At 42.6% G+C, this 17,685-nt stretch overlaps 1 protein-coding gene across 1 annotated transcript; it reads left to right on the top strand.

Moving 5' to 3' along the window:
- Window positions 1-1,267: 1,267 nt before the first annotated feature.
- Window positions 1,268-17,470, top strand: LOC127971420 (tripartite motif-containing protein 16-like). Its single transcript, XM_052574424.1, has 6 exons — window positions 1,268-2,000; window positions 6,842-6,937; window positions 7,017-7,250; window positions 14,564-14,723; window positions 14,864-14,911; window positions 16,034-17,470. The coding sequence occupies exons 1-6, from the start codon at window positions 1,428-1,430 to the stop codon at window positions 16,552-16,554; spliced, it is 1,632 nt and encodes a 543-aa protein (XP_052430384.1). The 5' UTR covers window positions 1,268-1,427; the 3' UTR covers window positions 16,555-17,470.
- Window positions 17,471-17,685: the final 215 nt, after the last annotated feature.

Raw genomic sequence — 17,685 nt, 5'->3', positions numbered from 1 at the left:
GTGGTTTGATTCAATCCTGTCTACAGTCTACAGGCTATTTTTTTTACCCCAGGGTTTGGTCTTTGCTCAAATATGCATTCTCAATTGTTATATTTTTCAGCTGTTTAGAATGTGTGCCTTTCCAAATCATGCCTATTCAATTGAGTTCGTGGCTTGTTAACTTCATTTAAAGTGTTGTAACATTTACAAGCCAAATTAATGTTCCTGAGCTAAATTTCAACTATCCCAGACAAGGGTTTTGAAAGATTATGTGTATCATTAGTCAGATGCATTTACATTGTGATTGCATCTCAGATGCAATCAACTGAAACTGTTTACAAAAGTGTGGCCTAAATCGCTCATGTAATTAGCCCATTAGGTCAGTATTAGCTCACTACAGCATGGACTCTGGGAGAGGTTCTGTCAGGTCATCATGAATTTACACAGTTTACACAATTGTGATCCAACGTGCCATCTGCAGATGCCAACCAATGCTCTATCATTCAGAAAGGAAGCCATATGTGAACATGGTCCAGAAGCACTGTTGTGTCCTGTGGGCCAAGGCTAATTTAAAATGGACTGTTTCAAAGTGGAAAAGTGTTCTATGGTCAGAGGAGTCCAAATTTGACATTCCCGACCTGTAGCAGCCATCACATTTGAAATTAGCTCAATTTGTGCAAAAATGTTTAACATTTCTCAGTTTAAACATTTGTTATATTTTCTATGTTCTAATGTGTATAAAATATTGGCTCATGCCATTTGAAGTTATTTTAGTTAAATTCCAACATTTATGGAATTCAGGTTGTAAAAATAAGATATTTTATAAACAATATGTTCTAATGTTTATAAAATATTGGCTAATGTGATTTGAAATTCTTTTACTTTTTAATTTTATTCAAATTAAAAAAACTTCCCAAAATTTTCAGAATTCAGGTTGTAAAAATTTGATTATGCAGGCTTATACACACACACACAAAATAGTGTAAAAACAGTTTTCACTTAGATTGAAATGTTAGAGAGTTGGACTTGCAACCCAAAGGTCTTGGGTTCGAGTCTCGGTACCAGCATGGATTGTAGGTTGGGGAGAAAAATGACCATCGCATTCTTCCACCTTTAAATACCAAGACTGAGGTGAGACCCTATCCCATTTACTCCCTCAATTAAAAATGATTAATTAGTTTGTAATTTAAAGGTGTTCTAAGTTCATCTGAATGATCCACAACACTGACATGAACAGAGCAGACACTATAAAGACTCTCCATGCACTGCATTACAGTGTGTGGGGGGGGGGGGGGCTCTACAGGAGCATGAATGGGGAAGCTGCTTTTTTTTTTACACATGTCTCAAAAGCAGAACCAGAAACCCAGGAATCATGTGATTTCAGGGAAAGAGAAGCTGAAGTGTAGTTGAGCTGTTGTGTGTTTGTGTCTCTGTATTCAAGCAGTAAAATGGCAGAAGCCAGAGTTTCTCAGGATGAGTTCTTGTGTCCAATGTGTCTGGATCTCCTGAAGGATCCAGTGACCGTTCCCTGTGGACACAGTTACTGTAAGATCTGTATTACAGACTTCTGGGATCAAGAGGATCATAAGGGAATCTGCTTCTGCCCTCAGTGCAGACAGACCTTCAGTCCAAGACCTGCTTTATCTAGAAACACCATGCTGGCTGAAGTGGTGGAGAAACTGAAGAAGACCAGACTCTCTGATGACTGTTACGCTGGAGCTGGAGATGTGGAGTGTGACGTCTGTACTGGAAGAAAATACAAAGCCATCAAATCCTGTCTGGTGTGTCTGAACTCTTACTGTCAGAATCACCTCGAACAACATGAGAGTTGGTTTAAAGGAAAGAAACACAATCTGACTGATGCCACTGGACGACTGCAGGAGATGATCTGCCAGAAACATGAGAAGATCCTTGAGGTTTTCTGTCACACTGACCAGAAGTGTATATGTGTGCTGTGTACGATGGATGAACATAAAAATCACGACACTGTATCAGCTGCAGCACAGAGGACAGAGAAACAGGTATTTAACACTAGACACTGATGAAATATTACTGACACTCACTTCATAAGTGTTTATATCATCACCCATATTAACAGCTTACAGCATTCACACTGCAGCACATAAGAACAGCAGCTGCAAGAAGAGTTTCACTGTTGGCTGAAAATTAACCATAGACCTTTATGATTTATGAAACATTTAATTACACTATTCACCTATTCTTTGACATATAATTCATATAATATATATATATATATATACTTTCATCAGTCAAAATGCAGAAACTGTCAGTGTGAAGCTCCTAGTTTTATCTCTTGTATGCCCATATTTGGTTTTGTTCCTTTTCCTGTTCTCGCTATTTAATTTAGTCCCACCTGTTTCAATTCTCCCTGACTATGTTCCCTGATTAGTTTATTATGTTCATGTGACGGCTGGTAAAAGGACAGTCTGGAAACAATAGCGAGTTAACAAAGTTTAATGAGATGATGAGATATTGTACAAAGACACACAAAGATGATGATACGGGAACACTCCAGAGGGATGATTAAGGTGGTGAGAAGTCCAGACGGTAATGGAGTGCAGGTGGGGAGTCCGGGTGTTGACGGCGTGAGGCAGCAGGAGAGAGTGGCACAGGAACTGTGGGGAACAGAGCCGGAGGTAAGTGTCTGTGGCTGAGTGATCGTGCGGAGAGTGGATGAGGTTCTGGGGAAACACAGACATCCAAACGCAAACTACACAGAAGCCAGACGGGGGTAAACACAATGACATGAAACAACGATCTCACAAACACAAGACGTGAGACAAGCCATTATATAGTGGATGAGTAATGAGTGGCAGCTGTTGCTGATACAATTAACGGAGACGCCCACAACTAATCAGTGCAGACGCAGAACACACAGAATTCACCACAAAGTGTAAACAACCCGAGATCACGGTTTACCAACCGTGACAGTACCATCCCCCACCCCCTCTAAGAACTCCTCCTGGAGTTCCCAGAAGGGCCTACCTGCTGATTGAATTCATCAATAAGGGAGTGATCCAATATGTCCCTAGCAGGTACCAAACTCCTCTCCTCCGGACCGTAACCTTCCCAGTCCACCAGATACTGGAATCCTCGTCCCCTCCGTCTCGAATCCAGAATACGATTAACCGAATATGTCGGTTCCCCATCTACGAGACGCGGCGGCGGGGGAACCGGAGTAGGTGGATTAATACGTGCATAAAACACGGGTTTAATTTTGGACACATGAAAGGCGGGGTGTATCCTCTTGTACGCAGGAGGTAGTTTGAGGCGGACTGTCACCGGACTAATGATCTTGGTGATAGTGAATGGGCCGATAAATTTGGGAGCTAGTTTATTAGAAACGGATCGCAATGGAATGTTACTGGTAGAAAGCCACACTTTTTGACCCACGACGTAGACGGGAGGCTTTGACCGGTGGCGATCGGCCTTGGCCTTAGTGCGCTCCCTCACCCGGAGCAGAGTCTCACGGGCTCTGGTCCAGGTGCGGTGGCACCTCTGGACAAACGCGTGAGCGGAGGGGACCGCGACTTCAGATTCCAGACTGGGAAACGCTGGTGGCTGGTACCCTACACTACACTGAAACGGAGAGAGGCCCGTAGCTGACACTGGCAGCGAATTGTGGGCGTACTCCACCATAGAGAGTTGTTGACTCCAGGAAGAAGGATGTTTTCTGTGGCGAAAGTGCGGGGCTGCAGGGCAAAATGCATAGAGCATTTGTTAAGGAATGTTCTGCAAAAAGTTGGCTCACCAGCGTAATTCTCCGGCGCCGGAAGTCGCGGCTCTGGCCGGAATTGGTCCTGGGGAATCCCCGGGGGAACGGTCGGCGCAGGCGGCGCGATGGGCGCAGTGGGAGACGTGAGCTGATGGATCTGCTGGGTGAGCTCGGACACCTGTGCCACCAGCGCTTGGACATCGCGTCCGGTGTTCGAGATGCTCTCCTGCTGCTGATCCATTCTGTTGACGCTGTGGTGCATGAAATCGGTGAGGGTGTTGGTGCTCGCTGCTTCCATGTTGGGTGAGATCGTTCTGTGACGGCTGGTGAAAGGACAGTCTGGAAACAATAGCGAGTTAACAAAGTTTAATGAGATGATGAGATATTGTACAAAGACACACAAAGATGATGATACGGGAACACTCCAGAGGGATGATTAAGGTGGTGAGAAGTCCAGACGGTAATGGAGTGCAGGTGGGGAGTCCGGGTGTTGACGGCGTGAGGCAGCAGGAGAGAGTGGCACAGGAACTGTGGGGAACAGAGCCGAAGGTAAGTGTCCGTGGCTGAGTGATCATGCGGAGAGTGGATGAGGTTCTAGGGAAACACAGACAACCAAACGCAAACTACACAGAAGCTAGACGGGGGTAAACACAATGACATGAAACAACGATCTCACAAACACAAGACGTGAGACAAGCCATTATATAGTGGATGAGTAATGAGTGGCAGCTGTTGCTGATACAATTAACGGAGACGCCCACAACTAATCAGTGCAGACGCAGAACACACAGAATTCACCACAAAGTGTAAACTACCCGAGATCACGGTTTACCAACCATGACAGTTCATTCTGTTCCACCTGTGTTTATTAATTACTTAGTGTACATAAGCCCTGTGTTTTCCTTAGTCTAGCATCAGGTAGTAATATTGATGTTGTGTTCTCCCCTTCTGTTTTGACGGTTTTTAAACTTTTGTTTTCCCTGTTTTTGCTCCCCGTGGCATTTGAGTCACCTCTTACTATTCCATCCAAGACCGCAGTGGGTAAATGTGGGAGTTCAGCAGGATCACTGTGAGTACTGAGAGTGCGCCGGCCACTCATCAGTCAAGTTCGCAGGATCCTAGAAAGGCATGCCAGCCAGCTGTGGCTAACCCAAGCCTACCGGCCGCTCATCAATCAAGTTCACCAGCTGATACAAAGTCAAGCCCCCCAGCCACAGCTCATTCAAACCTGTCAGTCAATCTTCAGTCATGTCGGCCATTCATCTGTCCAGCCCATGGCTTGCAGTTAACCCAAGCCCGCCAGTCACTCATCAGTCAAGTTCACCTCTCTGAAAGTCAAGCCTGCTGGCTGCTCCGATGTAAGACCCAGAATCCAGTGTTGGCTCCAGCCCCTGACCAAGAGTCCAGTGCAGGTTCCATGCCCCTGACCATTGACCAATGCAGACTCCAGCCCCTGATCAGAGACCAGCTCCTGACCAGAGGCAAGTAATGTCCCCTAAAGTATTGTCCACAGAAACATTTTGAACCAGTCTTATCTTGTCTTTTGGGGTTCCTCAGAAGCAGGATGCTTCTACTGTCATGGCCATGGAGGCCATTCCCAAGCCGCTTGCTTCTCATGTTGCCTCGATGGAAGTAGTTCCTGAGTTCACCCCTGAGAGGGCCCCTGTCAACACATTGATCCCAAGGATAGCTGTTGGTTTCATGTTCAGTACAGAAAGGGGCTCTAATCTTGAGCCTAGCCCAGAACTGGCTCCTGTTCCTGTGGACAGCCCTAGTAGCACAATGGTTTCCTGTTCCTGAGTTTAGCCCACAGTGGGCTCTTGTTCCTGAGTTTAGCCCAAGGTGGGCTCCTATTCTTCATTTTAGCCCAAGGAGGGCTCCTGTTGCTCAGTCTGGCCCAGTGAGGGCTTCAGTCCCCAAATCCAGCCCAGCGAGGGCCTTGAGATCCAAGATTCTCCCAATGTAATTTTTTGGGGGTGATAATAAAGTCCCTGCTCCGTCATTGCATCTTGTACTACCTGACCCACCATGGCCTCCAAAGCTTCCTGTTCCCCCAGGGTCTCCCAGATTGGGTCCCGCTCTGAAGCCCGACCATCCCTATGTGTTACTTCTCCTGAAGGCCCCCCCCCCAGTGCTTCCTGGAGGGGGAGGTAATGTCAGGCCTGTGTTTGTGTTGGGTTTTCTGTCCTCGTTCTTGCCATGTCCTGGTTTTACAACTACCATGACCATATTTGGTTTTGTTCCTTTTCCTGTTCCCATTTAGTAAATTTAATTTCCTGCTTGTTTCAGTTCTCCCTGATTATGTTCTTATTAGTTTATGTTCATTCTGTTCCACCTGTGTTTAATTACCAAGTGTACTTAAAGCTGCAGTAGGGAACTTTTGACGCTCTAGCGGTTAATAAACAGAACTGCTTGCGTCTTGCGGAAGAACATCGTAGCCGGAACTACTTCTCTCTGTTTATGTCTATGAAGAATCACAAAGGTACTGGGTTACTCCGCCGCGGTATCCCCGAAGCAATCTAAAATAGTCTGAATATAAACACTTATTATAGGTGCACCCTAGTGATTCAGGACCAGCCAAAAACACGGTTTGGAAAATGGATTCATGGTGTACTCGCTTATTATATACATTTTTCTACATTTTGAACACAAACAAAGTTACGGACCGCAGCTCTGATTGGTTGTTTTTTACCGGGAGCGATGGAGTTTCTGCAAATGGCAATAAGACACTGGGAGGAGCCAGAGGAGCTTGATTTTTTTCACAGATTATCTGTCTCATATTTTACTGTCAGGACATAATGACAGGTTTAATAAATATGTAAAAATATTTTTTTACAAAAGTTCCCTACAGCACCTTTAAGCCCTGTGTTTTCCTTAGTGTAGCGTCCATTATTAACGTAGATGTTGTGTTCTCCCTGTCTTGTGTTGCCCCTGTTGGATTGTGGATCATTAAAAGATTGTTTATTTAGAAGTTTACTCCTCATTTCCTCACTTCCCTTGTTTTGTTTCATGACAACGTTCCTCTTGTGTTAATTAGGCTAAGTATCTGACGCACTTCTCGCAAACTTTGTTAATAAATCATTATTAGTTTTCTGTGACATTCAGTATCATCTGTTTGTCCTCTAGGACCAGCTCAAAGAGATGCAGAAGACGCTCCAGCAGAGAATCCAGCAGAGAGAGAAAGATCTCCAGCAGCTGAGAGAGACTGTGGAGTCTCATAAGGTGAGTCTGGAGAAGAAGAGAAGTTTGTCTCCGTCTCAGTTCAGACTCACTGAAGCTGAATCACTGTGTGTCCTAACAGCGCTCTGCACAGACAGCAGTGGAGGACAGTGAGAGGATCTTTACTGAGCTCATCCGCTCCATTGAGAGAAGCCGCTCTGAGCTGATACGACTGATCAGAGATCAGGAAAAGACTGCAGTGAGTCGAGCTGAAGAACGACTGGAGCGACTGGAGCAGGAGATCAATGATCTGAGGAGGAGAGACGCTGAGCTGGAACAGCTTTCAAACACACAGGATCACATCCAGTTCCTGCAGGTAACACAGATCTAGAAGAACAAGGTCATAGTGGACTTGAGCAGATTCTGCTGTGACAGAAACTCACAGAGAAACATTTCATGAATGTCTTCCTATATAATCATCAGTCAAGTCAAGTCACCTTTATTTATATAGCGCTTTAAACCAAATACATTGCATCAAAGCAACTGAACAGCATTCAGTAGGAAAACAGTGTGTCAATAATGTAAAATGAGAGTTAAAGGCAATTCATCATTGAATTCAGTGATGTCATCTCTGTTCAGTTAAATAGTGTCTGTGCATTTATTTGCAATCAAGTCAATGATATCACTGTAGATGAAGTGACCCCAACTAAGCAAGCTAGAGGCAACAGCGGCAAGGAACCGAAACTCCATCGGTGACAGAATGGAGAAAAAAACCTTGGGAGAAACCAGGCTCAGTTGGGGGGCCAGTTCTCCTCTGACCAGACGAAATCAGTAGTTCAATTCCAGGCTGCAGCAAAGTCAGATTGTGCAGAAGAATCATCTGTTTCCTGTGGTCTTGTCCTGGGGGTCATCTGAGACAAGGTCTTTACAGGGGATCTGTATCTGGGGCTCTAGTTGTCCTGGTCTCCGCTGTCTTTCAGGGATGTAGAGGTCCTTTCTAGGTGCTGATCCACCATCTGGTCTGGATACGTACTGGATCTGGTGGCTACGGTGACCTTGGAATAAGAGAGAAACAGACTAATATTAGCATTGATGCCATTCTTCTAATGATGTAGCAGGTACATCGGGTGGTATGGGAAGTGTTCCCAGTTCCAGTTTACCTAATTAATGCAGCCTAAAAATCCTTTAACGGATTTGGGTATTAAAAGCATATTAGTATGTTATGTGTAAGCCAGGTTAAAGAGATGGGTTTGTAATCTAGATTTAAACTGCAAGCGTGTGTCTGCCTCCCGAACAATGTTAGGTAGGTTATTCCAGAGTTTAGGCGGCAAATAGGAAAAGGATCTGTAAGTAATAAGCAATATTTTAAAATCTACACGATGTTTGATAGGGAGCCAATGCAGTGTTGACAGGACCAGGCTAATATGGTCATACTTCCTGGTTCTAGTAAGAACTCTTGATGCTGCATTTTGGACTAGCTGTAGTTTGTCTACTAAGCGTGCAGAAAAACCACCCAATAAAGCATTACAATAATCTAACCTTGAGGTCATAAATGCATGGATTAACATTCCTGCATTTGACAATGAGAGCATAGGCTGTAATTTAGATGTATTTTTGAGATGGAAAAATGCAGTTTTACAAATGCTAGAAACATGGCTTTCTAAGGAAAGGTTGCGATCAAATAGCACACCTAGGTTCCTAACTGATGACGAAGAATTGACAAATCAGCCATCAAGTCTTAGACAGTGTTCTAGGTTATTACATGCAGAGTTTTTAGGTCCTATAATTAACACCTCTGTTTTTTCAGAATTTAGCAGTAAGAAATTACTCATCATCCAGTTTTTTTATATCAACTAGGCATTCCATTAGTTTTTCAAATTGGTGTGTTTCACCGGCCGTGAAGAAATATAGAGCTGAGTCTCATCAGCATAACAGTGAAAGCTAACAGCATGTTTCCTGATGATATCTCCCAAGGGTAACATAGAGCGTGAAGAGTAGTGGCCCTAGAACTGAGCCTTGAGGTACTCCGTACTGTACTTGTGATTAATATGATACATCTTCATTCACTGCTATTAACTGATGGCTGTCATAAAAGTACGATTTAAACCATGCTAATGCACTTCCATTAATGCCATCAAAGTGTTCAAGTCTATGCAAAAAAATGTTGTGGTCAATTGTGTCAAACGCAGCACTAAGATCCAATAAAACTAATAGAGAGATACAACCACGATCAGATGATAAGAGCAGATCATTTGTAACTCTAAGGAGAGCAGTCTCAGTACTATGATACAGTCTAAATCCTGACTGGAAATACTCACATATACCATTTTTCTCTAAGAAGGAATATAATTGTGAGGATACCACATTTTCTAGTATCTTGGACAGAAAAGGGAGATTCGAGATTGGTCTATAATTAACCAGTTCTTTGGGGTCAAGTTGTGGTTTTTTGATGAGAGGCTTAATAACAGCCAATTTGAAGGTTTTTGGGACATATCCTAATGACAATGAGAAATTAATAATAGTAAGAAGAGGATCTAAGCACCTCTTTTAGGAGCTTAGATGGTATAGGGTCTAACATACATGTTGTAAGTTTAGATGATTTAACAAGTTTATACAATTCTTCCTCTCCTATAGTAGAGAATGAGTGGAACTGTTCCTCAGGGGGTCTATAGTGCACTGTCTGATGTCATACTGTAGCTGACGGCTGAATGGTTACAATCTTATCTCTAATAGTATCGATTTTAGAAGTAAAGTAATTCATAAAGTAATTACTGCTGTGATGTTGGGAAATGTCAACACTTATTGAGTCTTTATTTTTCTTTAATTTAGCCGCTGTATTGAATAAATACCTGGGGTTATGTTTGTTTTCTTCTAAAAGAGAAGAAAAGTAATCGGATCTAGCAGTTTTTAATGCTTTTTTGTAGGTTAGGTTACTTTCCCGCCAAACAATACGAAATGTCTCTAGTTTTGTTTTCCTCCAGCTGCGCTCCATTTTTCGGGCTGCTCTCTTTAGGGTGCAAGTATGCTCATTATACCATGGTGTCAAACTGGTTTCCTTAACCTTCCTTAAGCATAAAGGAGCAACTGTATTTAAAATGCTAGAAAAGAGAGAGTCCATGGTTTCTGTTACATCATCAAGTTGTTCTGAGGTTTTGGATATGCTAAGGAATTTGGATACGTCAGGAAGATAACTTAAAAAGCAGTCTTTTGTGGTAGAAGTGATGGTTCTTCCAAACTTGTAACAAGAAGTAGAATTTAAAATTTTGGCTATATGAAGTTTGTACAAAACTAAATAATGATTTGAGATATCATCACTTGGCTGCATAATTTCAACACTATCAACATCAATTCCATGTGACAGTATTAAATCTAGAGTATGATTTTGACAATGAGTAGGTCCTGAAAGTTCAGAATGTCTATAAATGCTGATCCCAATGCATCTTTTTCATTATCAACATGGATATTAAAATCACCAACTATTCAAAGTTTATCTGCTGCCAAAACTCGGATGTAAAATCACCAAACTCTTTAATAAAGTCTGTATGGTGCCCTGGTGGCCTGTATACAGTAGCCAGTACAAACATAACAGGGGATTTATCATTAACATTGGTTTCTCTGGATAATGTTATATGAAGCACCATTACTTCAAACGAGTTATACTTGAAGCCTGCCCCCTGAGAAATCCTGAAAACGTTGTTATAAATTGAAGCAACTCCTCCCCCTTTTCCATTTAGACGCGGCTCATGTTTATAACAGTAATCTGGGGGGGTGGACTCATTGAAAGTAATGTAATCATCAGGTTTTAGCCAGGTTTCTGTCAAACACATCACATCTAGATTATGATCAGTGATCTTATTATTTAAGCCAATATCAATATCAATAAGCCAAGCTTTATCATTTGTTTATCCGTATTGCATCTGTTTTTTATTTGTTGAACCTCAATTAAATTGTTAATCTTAACTTGGTTTGGATGTTCAGTCAGTCAGACTCTCATCTGATCATCCTCTCTTACAAATGCTATTTTCTTTTAAAGAAGAATTGAATCTAAAGATTCGAATTGCTTTAATTGAACTGATTCCTAATTTAATTAGTTTATACTTCATCAAGGGTTCATCCAACAAATGTAAAATTCAGTATATATCCTTACAATTCTATTTATATTACTTCATGGATAATGAGACTGATCATTTATAAGCTAAGAGCTTGGTAGCACAGGATCTGGGCAAAGTTTAATGTTTAAAATACACCATACAAGACAATATTACTTTATAAATGAAACAAGAATTTATTGAGCTACTCTATTACATGGATCTAAAACCCAGTGAACACACACATACATGTATACACACGCGCGCATACATACGCACACACACACACAGTTACTGAAGAGGATGATAAGTTATTTGTTAGATTGCACCAAGAAAAAGATGTGGCTTATCTTTATTGCTTAAGATCAATTTGCACTTAAGCAAGAAATTAAGTTTGTTTGTTTTCCAATCGACCTGTTGCGGAGCGTGCAAACCTTAACATGATGCTTCAACTTATTACATAGGGTATATCTTTGCAGGCTTTTGTTTAATAACTTAAGGTGTTCGTCGTTTTTCACTTGACTCACTTACGGCCGCACGTCTCCTCGCTCTCCCTCCCATCGCAAACTTCGCAGAACCATGCCTCCACCGTCACACACCCCCACTGCCCGTCTCAGGCCAGGGAGCCATCCGGCCTGCAAACTCCACCACAGCCATCTGCGGCCCAGGCCTGTGAATCACCTTGAACTTGAAAGAGGGTGAACTCCTGCCCCAGGAGGTAGTAGCAAATGGCTGGCTAAACACTCCTATTCTATGGTGCTGTACTTAGTCGTAAGCTCTCAAAGAGAGAGACTAATTTACAGGACCGGACGGTCCTCCGCCTCCACCTCCTGGGACAGGACAGCGCTCAGCCCCGTGTCCGACACGTCAATCTGCAACAGAAAAGGGAGAGAAAAGTTAGGAATGTGCAGGAGCGGTCCGCCACACAGGGCAGCATTGACCTGGGTAAAAGCCTGTTGGCACTGCTCCGTTCACTGGACCGTATCTGGTACTTCCCTTTTAGTGAGGTCAGTCAGTCAGTCCGAATAACCAGGAATAAACCTTCTGTAATATCCCGCCAGCCCCAGGAACTGCCTCACCTCCTTTTTGGTTTAAAGCCTTGGACAAGTTGAAATTGCTGCAGTCTTGTCAATTTGTGGACGCACCTGCCATTGACCCAAGTGGAACCCCAGATACCTTACCTCCACCCGCCTAACTGCGCACTTCTTCGGATTGGCCATTAGCTCCGCCTGTCTCAGCTCTCCGAGGACAGCCCTCAAATGCTTCATATGCCAATCCTATGATGTCAGTGAGCTGACGTAAATTGCCTCTGTCTGTTCGTATTACTTCATAATTGAGATTTCCTAGTCGCTGTGTGACCTCAAAGGGTCCTTGCTACTTTGCTAACAATTTGGATCTGGGGGTTGGTAGTAATATGAGTACTTTATCTCCCGCTGCAAACTTGAAAGCTTGGTTTCCCTGTTATACAGCCAGCTTTGCCTGCCCTGAGCCTGAAGCAAATTCTCCATAGAGAGCTGCCCCAGTGTATGGAGCTTTGCTCTCAGGTCCATGACATACTGAATTTTGTTTAAAACCCAATGGGGCTGGCAACCATGAAGAAGCTCGAAGGGGGAAAACCCTGTGGAGGCTTGTGGGACCTCGCGCACAACGAATAGGAGGAGTTCCAGCCATCTATGCCAATTTTTTGCATATTCTTGTGCGAATCAATGAATCATTGTTTTCAACGTGAACCGTTCGACCAGAACGTCTGTTTGTGGGTGATAGACGCTGGTACGTACCGATTTAATGCCCAATAATTTGTACAATTTGGTTAATGTGCATGACATAAACACGGTGCCCTGATCTGTGAAAATCTCAGGGCAAAAAAACAGGGCGTCCGCCACACTCTTCACTGAGATGTTGCGGAGCACCATTGCTTCAGGATATCGTGTTGCATAGTCTACGATAACTAATGCAAAGCGATGTCCCCATGCGACTGTTCTAATGGCCCGATGAGGTCCATACCAGTTCGCTTTTGGGGTGGCCGGTGGGTTCACCAGCTGACATTCCCGACACGATGCGCACCATCTGCGCATTTTCTTGTGAATGCACGGCCAAAATAATTGGGTCATTAGATGATTTAATGTCACTGTCATCCCTAGATACCCCGCCATTGGATTACAATCCTAGGTACTAACAATTGGGTTGTTTCCTCCTTTCTTTGAATGTTGTGGGTGACTCAATACAACTGGTCTTTAATAATGGCAAAATAAGGATAGGAGAGCACATGGCCAGGTTGGAAGACCTGCCCATCAATAGAACGGACCTGTTCAAATGCATGTTTGAGTTTCTCATCTCCAGGGGAAAATCATCGCGACTGGAGAGGTTTGGCCTTACCAAGCCGTTTGGTTCCCCTGAAACTACCCTACTGGGTCCCAGTTTCTCCAACCTGAGTGCTCGCCCCCCCCCCCCCCCCCCCCCCCCTTCCTACCATCTCTTTTCCCCAGAACCATCCTCTGTGGCCTCCCTAGTGGTGGGAAGTGGGTGAAGGGATGGATGTGGGGAGGTGGTATGAGCCTCGTCGAGTCCCTCTGGGTTAGAAAACCCCATTCCCCGGGCGGTGCCTCAGTTCCCGTCCTCCAGCAGGGGGCGGCCCTCAGTGACCCAGCAAAACGGGATCTGGGAGCAGGGACAGGTTTAGGGGAAGGGGAAGAGAGAGACACCGGAGTAGATAGAGAGAGAGAGGTGGATGGAAGGGCTTCGCTGACCCCAGAGCATGCTGCCAGCTGGTCCTCCACCAGTTGGATAGCAAGATCTAGCGACACCGGTCGGTGGCACTGGACCCACTGGGCAGTTCTTTGCGGCAGTCGGGAGATAAACTGCTACAGTACCACCTTGTGGATGATGGTCTCGGCATCGCTTCCTCTGGCCAACAGCCATTTGCAGGACAACTCACGGAGCTGCTGTGCCAAAACAAAGGGAGAATTGCTCGGTTTAAGTTAAGTTAAGCTGCTTGATTCCAGCAGCAGTGGAATCAAGCGCACCGGCCAGCTGGTTGGTGGCCACCCACATGCCTCGGCCGTCCTCTCGAACAGGTCCAGGAACACCTCCAGATCATCTGACAGCCCCATCTTAGTGAGAGACATGTGAGCAGCGGGGATGGGACTGGGGGAAGCCGTCCTCGTCCGAACCTCCCGGTCCAGCAAGCTCCAGAACCGCTTGCGGTCCTCCTGCTGGGCTTGCATCATCACTTGGAACCGATGTTCCTGGTCCACCCGCAAGTTCAGCAGGGCTTGATGTTTCTCTTGATGTAGACCCGCGAGTGATGTAATGATCTCCACAAATGGCAATCCTGATGATCCTGACGGAGTTTGCATGGTGGTGTCATTCTCCTTCCTTCCCGGGTTTTGGCAAGATTCGAAAATTCCGATTTGACTATGAAAATCCTTAGTCGGGGACAACCCTTTGTAAGCAAAGCATTTTAGATATATATATATATATATATATGCTGGATTGAGTTAAGTTACTAAAGATCAGTCAACAAGAGCCACAAAAATCTGATGTTGGTGCAGGTTATTGGGTGAAGTGTGGAGCTGATGAGTTTGATTTCTGTTTTCTGTAGAGTTTCCAGTCTCTTTCAGCACTTCCTGAATCTACAGACGTAAATGATGAAGTCTTCAGTTCTCTTGTCTCTTTTGATTATCTGAGAGAATCTGTCCATCAGCTGAGAGACAAACTGGAGGATTTCTGCAAAGAGGAGCTCAAGAAGATCTCAGACAGAGGTAAAGTCCTGGAGATTCATCTGCTCTCAGAAACCAGTCCAGCATCATCTCATATCATGGAGAACATCATATTAGAAATGTCTTAAGAAAGTATGCAGGATCATGAAAACCACACTGTTCATGTCTGTTGATTTCCACAGTCACATTCACCAACATTTCTCTCTGGACCAGGAACAACTTCCTACAATGTAAGTCAGTGAGAAAACAAGCAGAAAAACTCATTGCGTGTCTTCATGTTCTTCCTATAGAAGGAGAAAGAAAAGTTTTATAAACAATTTAAATGAAAGGGCTGCCCTTGACTAAATATTTTTCTGATTGACTAATAGTCATACATTTGAAGTTATTAATAGACTAATCGCACGTTTATATTAATTAACCATATAATTCAAAATAATGACTCTTTAATTACCTATAGCCTATCAGTGCTCAAGCGCACACATAAAGCTTACCACAGAGCACTGCAGAAGTAATGATTATGAATACAAGTAGGGGTGCCCCCTGAATAGACAACATTTTCCCTGTGTGTTAACATCAGTAATTATGTTGGTCGAATTTCTGACTTGACTCTTGTTAATGTATTTTGCCCCGCCCCCAAACATATGATTCGACTATCAGTCAATTATCGGCAAGATTAGAAAATTTCGATTTGACAATGAAAATCCTTAGTCAGGGACAACCCTTTGTAAGCAAAGCATTTTGGATATATATATATATATATAGTTAAGTTTTGTTTTTTTTATGTATGTGTTGAAGTTCATAGAAACCTAGACGGCAGAAAGTGCACCGTTTGCTTTCATTATTTTACAAAAGCACAAAATCAAATTTATTTGTGAGTGCACACAAATGAAAGTAGAACTTTAACAGATTCAAAAGATGTAATAATTCATTATGTTTTGCTCTTATCTGTATGATCAAGTTAAATACAAATGATCACATCGGTCATGCATTGAGTGTACTACTATTCAGCTACACTCCACGCAAACACTGGAATAGTGAAAATTTTTCTAGATTCATATTAGACTTAGTGGTCATGTAATGATGCTACTACTTACATGTTTCTGACATACACATTTCCTAAAAATGTATATTAATGTAAACTTACATTTGCAAGGATGCACAAATAAAACAAACCGTGATCAGTCTTTATGTATCAGCAGAACATGGGGCAGCCCTAGTAAATGATGATTTACACAGATATCTGGTCATCTGTACTGAGACACTGATGATTCACTGAACATGAAGAGTTCAGTTACGTGAAAAGATCAAACAGATTCATAATTCCTGATTCTGATGTGTTTTATCTCCATCAGATTCCCACCAGCTCACTCTGGATCCAAACACAGTGAATAATTACATCTGTCTGTCTGAGAGTAACAGAGTGATTACTGTTGGTAACAGACCCCATTACTATCCTGATCATCCAGACAGATTTGATGTGAATCAGGGGTTGTGTAGAGAGAGTGTGTGTGGACGCTGTTACTGGGAGATTGAGTGGAGTGGAAGTGTGTTTATATCAGTGTCATATAAGAGCATCAGCAGGAAGGGGTCGGGTCATGAGTGTGTGTTTGGATACAATGATCAGTCCTGGAATTTGGACTGTTCTCCCTCCAGTTACTTATTCAGACACAATAACATACACACTATTCTCTCTGTAGAGTCCATCAGCAGTAGAATAGGAGTGTTTGTGGATCACAGTGCAGGAACTCTGTCCTTCTACAGCGTCTCTGACACAATGAGCCTCATCCACACAGTCCAGACCACATTCACTCAGACGCTCTATCCTGGGTTTTATGTTGGTTCTAGTGAATCATCAGTGAAACTGTGTTGGTGAATAAGAATACACTGACTAGAGATTCTACCCATAATGCTTTGAGCTGCATGATGAATCAGTAACAGTGAGATGTTAAAGAGTCTCTTCTCTCTCTGGGGTCGTGCACATATCTCGTCTTTTGCGTGCTCAAGTTCCTAATTTCAAATGTTCTTGTTTCTTCAGGCGATGAACGGAACAGCTAATCATTACAGATTATGATTATTTGTCTTTCTTGCTTTCTCAGTTGTTTTTCTCACAATGATTGTTTGATGTTTATAACACAATGCCTGTGAGTCTACTGTTGCTATAGTAACAAACCCTACCGCGTGCTCTTCTACTACATGTTGTGATATTTCAGACACATTTGCTTCACGGAGTACGAAGCTCTACAATAAATGAATATATGCTCATCAATCGTTGCTGATTTTTTTTTTTTTTTCCTAGAGACAAAATGCTAAAAATTTGTTTGTATAATTAACATGTTAATGATCAGAGCATGACAGGGGCCTGAAGCAAAAAAGAGGGCATTAAGGGGGTTAGAGCTTGTTAATACAAATTATCCAGTTGTTACAAATATACATTTAAAATAAAAGACAGCACACTCATTACTAATTTCAGATATTATTGTAGATGTTTAAAAAGAATGGTAACACTTTGGAATACTGTTTCTTACTTACTGCATAACTAATAAGAAATTATTGAAAAACTAACAGTTGATTATACATAAAAGACTTAACTCACTACTGTTAACTACTAAGGAAGATGTGTTTACTTGCCTATAATGGAAATGAAATGTGCATTTTGTTTCCTTCTAAATGTTTAACTTTTGATTATAAAATGTTTGTTAAATTAGTTTAAATCTGGGCAGTATACATGTTAAAATTGAATAAAATATGCTGTATTAATATTTTCATCTGAAATAAAGATCATAAACAAGTTGTCGTGTATTTTACAAAGTTTCTTACTTTTATAGGTTTTGTTTTAGAGTGTATATTTGACTTGAGCCAAAATGATGTAGTAATTATTATTCACTAATAGGTTCACTTTAGAATACTGTTTCAGGTTCTAACTTATTTGATATATTTTTATTAATTACTAATGGGTTACCTGTATTCACTTTCCCTCAGTCATTGCCTTACATACAGGAATTGA

The sequence above is a fragment of the Carassius gibelio genome, chromosome B14 (genome assembly GCF_023724105.1).
Source record: "Carassius gibelio isolate Cgi1373 ecotype wild population from Czech Republic chromosome B14, carGib1.2-hapl.c, whole genome shotgun sequence".
In the NCBI taxonomy this organism is placed as follows: Eukaryota; Metazoa; Chordata; class Actinopteri; order Cypriniformes; family Cyprinidae; genus Carassius; species Carassius gibelio.
The sequence above is the reverse complement of the archived record's forward strand: the minus strand, read 5'-3'. Positions and strand labels throughout refer to the sequence as shown.

What these genes read in the sequence shown, in the direction of transcription:
- LOC127971420 (XM_052574424.1), top strand. Translation starts at nt 1,428, where the DNA reads ATGGCAGAAGCCAGAGTTTCTCAGGATGAGTTCTTGTGTCCAATGTGT. An exon ending in CACAGAGGACAGAGAAACAG is followed by an intron (nt 2,001 to 6,841) that starts GTATTTAACACT and finishes TTTGTCCTCTAG; the next exon opens with GACCAGCTCAAAGAGATGCA. An exon ending in CAGGAACAACTTCCTACAAT is followed by an intron (nt 14,912 to 16,033) that starts GTAAGTCAGTGA and finishes TATCTCCATCAG; the next exon opens with ATTCCCACCAGCTCACTCTG.